This window comes from Thalassophryne amazonica, chromosome 21, assembly GCF_902500255.1.
Source record: "Thalassophryne amazonica chromosome 21, fThaAma1.1, whole genome shotgun sequence".
Taxonomy (NCBI): domain Eukaryota; kingdom Metazoa; phylum Chordata; class Actinopteri; order Batrachoidiformes; family Batrachoididae; genus Thalassophryne; species Thalassophryne amazonica.
In genome coordinates, this window is record NC_047123.1 from 25,089,478 (window position 1) to 25,095,950 (window position 6,473).

At 40.9% G+C, this 6,473-nt stretch overlaps 1 protein-coding gene across 1 annotated transcript; it reads left to right on the forward strand.

Annotated features, from left to right (window-relative positions):
• The first annotated feature begins 1,252 nt into the window (after nt 1–1,252).
• Nucleotides 1,253–5,954, forward strand: eif2b2 (eukaryotic translation initiation factor 2B, subunit 2 beta). Its single transcript, XM_034162553.1, has 8 exons — nt 1,253–1,424; nt 3,068–3,188; nt 3,690–3,841; nt 3,969–4,132; nt 5,043–5,138; nt 5,221–5,358; nt 5,434–5,500; nt 5,763–5,954. Exons 1-8 carry the CDS (start codon nt 1,253–1,255, stop codon nt 5,918–5,920), a joined length of 1,068 nt encoding a protein of 355 aa, XP_034018444.1. The 3' UTR covers nt 5,921–5,954.
• Nucleotides 5,955–6,473: the final 519 nt, after the last annotated feature.

Genomic DNA, 6,473 nt, shown 5'->3' on the forward strand with positions numbered 1-6,473 from the left:
GTATGGATTTTTATAAAGAAAAGTATGGATTCCATTTACTATTACAGCTACTTTTTTAACTTTACATGCCATTTTTCATTTTGATAAGTTTGTAGGTGGATACATGAGCATTCCAAGTCACTGAATGTTTTGAAATTAATTTAGATTCATCATTTTCTGGGGGGGGGGCTTGTATGGTAAAGGTCCTCATTATTGGTTGTGAAAAACAATGATCATGGAAGGACAGTAGTGAGGGAAGCCATCAAGACACTCATGAGGACTGAAGAGCTCCATGGTGGAACTTCTGTTCTATGCAGCAGCTTCATGGTGGAGTGGCACAAAGGACCTTTAGGAGAAGTCAAATCTAAGTTTTAGTTTCTGTGTGTTTAATGGTAAACTTGAAGGTTTTTTTTTTTTGGTTTTTTTTTTAGTGACCTCAAAGACAGTTTTTATGACGTAAAATAAAGTCTGTTCAGAAAAACTGGGCAATTTTTTTCTCAACTGAATGCGTTACACTTCTGGACATATAAAGTTAAATATAAAATTTAATATATATATTTTTCCCTCTTTATTAATGATGTGAACAATATCAATCCAACAACACAAACATGAGGCTAGGGTGTTTTAATTAAACTAATTCAAGTTGTACATGGTAAATAAATTAATGGTTCTAATGGCATTCTTATTTTTGGAGAACTGAATTGGTGTTGGACTTTTTGGAATATAAGTGGAAAATTTTACATTTATGAATGTGGAATTCAGCAAGAAATAAGATCAATAGTGAATAAGTGCTGATTAGTTTTGATACATTGGGTATTTGAAAACATACATTTTCATAGGAAAGGCAGAAATTTAGGTCAATGTATAAAGACATTTAAATGTACAAACATCTTACCAAAAAATTGAGAGCAATTTCAAAACGAATCTGGAGTCAAAAATATATATATTTTTAATATCTCTTCGAAGTCTTAACCTTGTTAGTGATCAGAACTTTACAAGGTGAACTCTGTATTTTTTCAGTCCAGGTTTAAAGTCAAATTATTCTAATAAGACAGAACATTAGGAACAGATAAAAAAAAAAGTCCCTTTGAACAAAACGTATTTAAAATTTTGTGATTTGTGTCTGCACTTTTCAGGAAATAGTGACCATTAATTTGTAGGGACAACCCGGAAGTAATTTTGAAGTCTTTCCTGTGACAATCAGCTCCTCCTTTATTGACGTAAATACTTAATGCTGATTAATTTTCACGTTGATTCATTTTGACGAGAGAAAATGCCTGGCTCGGATAAAGGCAGCGACCTGACAGAGCGAATTGAAGCGTTTCTGTCCGACCTGAAGCGTGGAGGCAGCGGGACGGGTCCGCTGCGGGGCTCGGGGGAGACGGCCCGAGAGACGGCGGCGCTGCTCCGCAGAATCACCGCTCAGGCCCGCTGGAGCAGCGCAGGTGCTTCACACACACACACACACACATCTTCACTTCAGTCTCTGCTCCGAAAACTGCAGCGTTTTGCTGTGGCGGCTAGTGGGTGGCTTTAAGGCACGAACGAAGCTTTCAGCAAACACACAAACTGTTTCAAAATGCTCGACACGGTAAAACGATTCACTTTCAAAAATGAACACTCAAGCCACAAAAAGCCCCTCACCGTTTCAAAATTCTGGAAACAGTGAAGGAACCAACTGCGCAACAAAACGCTTCATTGTCGAAATTATAGAGTAAAAGAAGTAACTGGTCCAAAAAGTGCTTCACTGTTTCAAAATGGCAGAAATGGCAAGACAACAATTGCTCCAAAAACTGATTCACTGTTTCAAAATGATAAAAAATAAATGAATCAATTGATCCACCAAAGGGTACACTTTAAGAATAAACCGCAAAGGAACCAATTACTCTAAAATGTCTTCACTGTTTCAAGATGATAGAAATAGTAAGACACCAGTTGCTCCAAAAACTGACTCACTGTTTCAAAATGACAAACTGTAAATGAATCAATTGCGCCACTAAAGGATTCACTTTCAAAATAAACAGTAAAGGAACCAGTTGTTCTAAAAAAAAAAAAAAAGTCGTTTACTGTTTCAAAAATGGTGGCTAAGTGGTTAGTACTGTTCCCTCATAGCAAGAAGGTCATGGGATTGCTTCCCGCCTGGTCCTTCCTGTGTGGTTTGCATGTTCTCGTGTTTGCAAGGGTTCCCTCAGGATGTTCCTTACTCCCATTTCCAAGGACATGCAGGTTAGGTGAATTGCTGACCTTAGATGTGACTGTCAATATGTGGCCCTGTGGTAGACTGGCGTTCTGTCCAGGGTGTACAAATACCTCTCGCCTTATGACTGCTGGTATAGGTTCCAAACCCCCTGTGACCCTTGATTGGGGGGTATAGAAAATGAATGTTTCACAGGGATGGAACCAGTTGTTTCCCAAAGCACTTCATTGTTTCAAAGTGATCGTAACCAATTGCTCCAAAAAAGATCGTTTCAAAATGATAAACAGTAAATGAATGAACCAATTGCTCCACAAAGCACTTCACTGCTTTAAATACTTCCGTCACAAAACAGTTTGCAAAATGCTCATATCAGTGAGAGATGAGATTCACTGTTTCAAAATTATTGAAACTGGAAAGGAAGCAATTGCTGCTCTAGTTAAGGACCAAATTTATGAACACTACTGTGCTGACCTGAGTTTGAATGATTCAAATCTTTTGTTTTTGGACTCAGCAAGATTTAACTGAGTTACTTTTAAAAACAAAAATGGCATTCAAAATTTCATAATGACTGCCAAAATGGGATGTTTTGAAATTGAGCATATTTGACCATTCACCTGGTTACAGTGACTTAATGGAAGTTCATACCAGCACTTTAATTTTTCAAAGCTGATTACACATCTTGCAGTGAATAACTATTGGAATATTTTTATTCATTTAGAGCAGATAGGAAGTGAGAAAGTTACATTTAAGCAGGAATATTCATAAACGTACTGTCATTTAACCGTCAAATGACGAAGCTTTTCTAATGTCAGAATACTTTGTCGTGTGAGGATTGTAGACTTGCACTGAGATCATTAATGATACAAAGAGTTCTCAAAATACTTGTTTCAGGTGATTTGATGGAAATAATTCGTAAAGAGGGGAGGAGAATGACGGCCGCCCAGCCCTCAGAGACCACAGTTGGTAACATGGTCAGACGGGTGCTGAAGATCATCAGAGAAGAATACGCCAGGTGACCTGTACAATCATTGTATAATCAAAAATTTGATTACACAGTTTAAGCCAAAACTCTATAGTGTGTTGATGTGGAAATCTCCTATGATGTGTTCTATTCACAACTAAATATAAGCACTCTGAACTGTTGTCATAACACATAATCAGGATTAATTTTTCAGGATAAATAGCCATCTATTAGCTGTCTCATGTTCATAGTTCCTGTTGGACCTTCATGGCTACTATAGCAGCTGCAGGGCACACAAGGCCCCCACCGTATTTCACCCCAGCAGGCAATCCCATGCTTGATCTGACCCAGGTCGGGCCTGTTTTGGGTGTAATAGTTCAGTTCCTTGAGCTACCTCATCATTGCCCTCCATGTCCATTCAACCAAGCTCCTCGATGTCCTATTAGGGACAGATGAGCCTCCAGAAACCCAGAGAGGAAGAAAAGCAACCAGTGTAAAGAAAAATGTGGTACAACCCAGTGTCATGAAAGTTTAGTGTCCTCTCTAATGTAGGTCTCGTGGCAGCAGCGAAGAAGCGGAGCAGCAGGAGTCACTTCACAAATTGCTCACCTCAGGAGGCCTCACCGAAGAAAACTTCAGACAGCATTTTGCCCAACTCAAACCCAACGTCATCGAGGCCATCAATGAGCTGCTAACAGAACTGGGTGAGTTCATAATAGATTTTCAGTAGGTTTGAGTTTTCATCTGAGAAGACTGTGATTCTGCAATAAGTTACATTTCTCTGTGACGTGTTCCAATGTGACACCCCCCCCCCCCCCCCCCCCCCCCCAGAGGGAACGACGGACAACATCTCTATGCAGGCACTGGAGCACATCCACACCAACGAGGTCATCATGACAATTGGCCGCTCGCGCACGGTGGAGGCCTTCCTCAAAGATGCTCGGCGCAAACGGACATTCCACGTCATTGTGGCAGAGTGCGCCCCCTTCTGTCAGGTAACAGGATTATCATGTTGAGGGTGGTGGTTGGGAGCCCCTGACCAAGGTTTGATAAAATATGGGACAGGTCTTACTAAAATTGGAAAACCACCATTACATTCAAAATTACAAGATTTCTAGTGTTTAAAATAAAGAATGTGTGTAAAAACAATGATTAGACTCAGTATTTGGCTTCCCAGATTGCCTAAGAATGCAGGAAGAAGGCTGTAGTTTTTTTTTTTTTTTTTTTTTTTCTTCAGGATGAGTGGGGGGATACCCAACCAAGTTGTAATCCCCTCCCTTCACGTGAGGCCAGAGTTGTCCCTGAGTTTATTTTGTGTTTGGACCCTCTTATGCTGAATATCAGTCGTGACTGTTTTCATGTGTGTGATCATTACTGTAGCAACTGATGTTGATAAGACACAAAATATGGACTGCCACACAGACACAGAGATCGGCTCTGGTCACTTAATTAAATGGACTGCATCAGACGCTCAAAGTGCTTTACAATAATGCCTCACATTCACCCCGTTGTGAGGATGCTGCCATACAAGGCGCTCACTACACACTGGGAGCAATAGGTGATTAAAGACCTGATTTTCCAGTCAGGCTGGGATTTGAACCAAGGATGTTCTGGTCTCAAGCCCAACGCCTTAACCACTAGACCATCACCTCCCTTAATTCTTTGTTCTGCATGAAAACTGGTCACCAAGTTATGTCAAGTCTGCAGCGTGCAGAGCGGCTGAAAATCACATTTTTTAACATGTCCATGGGTTTAATCGACTTTTCCCCACTTGTGCTGATTTATTCCGAGCAGCATCCTGACCTCCCTGCGACACAGAATAGCCGTGCCGAGGGAAAACTCTACCAGAACTCCAGCAGGTGAAGCAGCTGTTTACTTGTCTGACCTTCTCTTCTTTCTCGACAGGGACATGAAATGGCAACCAATCTGTCAAAAGCCGATATTGAAACGACCGTGATCACGGACGCGGCCATATTCGCAGTGATGTCTCGTGTAAATAAGGTGCAAATATTTTCTACAGCAAAAGCATTTTAAAATGCACTCTTGAGCATGGAGGTGACCTCGTCGTCTTCTGTCTTCTCAGGTCATCATTGGCACACAGACCGTTTTAGCAAACGGAGGCCTGAGAGCCGTTAATGGAACACACACTCTGGCACTCGCAGCCAAACACCATTCAACACCGCTCATCGTCTGCGCGCCTATGTTCAAACTCTCGCCTCAGGTAAGCACTCCCGCCCATCTGCCTGTATTTTTATTGTAGCGGGATAATTGATGACAGAATTGTTTATTTTTCTAGTTCCCAAATGAAGACGACACCTTCCATAAGTTTGTCTCCCCTCAGGAGGTGCTTCCTTTCACTGAAGGTAATTTATTTTTTTGTTTTTTTTTACACTTCTGTTTTCTTATTTTAATGCAGGTATTAAACATTTATCAGATCTAGAAACTAACAATTAATTTATCCTTACCTATTCCATATTCAAGAGGTGCAGGACTTGCAGGCGCAGTGAAAAATGAGTTCAAACTGAGTATAAATGAGAAGGCAAAAGAAATATCCAAAGTGTGTTCATATTTCCGAAAAACGCGTTTAATTTTTGAAGACTTTGTTTGTCTCTTTTTGTATTTTAGGGGAAATTCTGTCTAAGGTCAACGTGCACTGTCCGGTGTTCGACTACGTCCCACCTGAGCTCATCACCCTGTTCATCTCTAATATCGGCGGTCACGCCCCGTCGTACATTTACAGACTGATGAGTGAGCTTTACCACCCAGAAGACCATGAACTTTAACTGGTGTAATGAACAAATAAAGGGAAATGGTTGGCACGGTGGTGGTGTTTGTATCTAATTTTATATGTTGTGCCCTTTTTGCATGATTAGAGTTGGGAAAATTAGAATTAGACAGTCACATTTCTGTTTTTCTTTTAGGTTTGTACCTTGTCAAATCAAAATCAGTGAGTGAAGGATTAAAATTCAGTGAACTTTGACACACTAGAACACTCTTAAAAGCACCTTTATTTTTGCTGAGGTTTTCTGCCTTGCAGCTGCTGCCGTATGTTCAGGGTCACCACAGCAGATCCAGCACACAGCCCCATTAGGATTTGGCACAAATTTTACACCAGATGCAACTGCAGTTAAACCCGGAGAAACACCCACCTCCCCCGCTGTTCCAAAGAAGTCTCCCATCCAGGTACTAACCAGGTCCCGTTCCGAGATCTGACATGATCAGATCTCTTTTATTTTTGCTGAAGTAATGATCTTCATAAAGTAGGACATTGACCCTTGGGGAACCTCGGGTTCTAGGTGTGGTTGTTTGTACTACATATGGAGGACAGCTGAGTTT

Coding starts and splice junctions, on each gene's coding strand:
- eif2b2 (XM_034162553.1), top strand. CDS start 1,253: ATGCCTGGCTCGGATAAAGGCAGCGACCTGACAGAGCGAATTGAAGCG. Junction 3,842..3,968: donor TGAGCTGCTAACAGAACTGG/GTGAGTTCATAA, acceptor CCCCCCCCCCAG/AGGGAACGACGGACAACATC. Junction 5,139..5,220: donor TGATGTCTCGTGTAAATAAG/GTGCAAATATTT, acceptor CTGTCTTCTCAG/GTCATCATTGGCACACAGAC.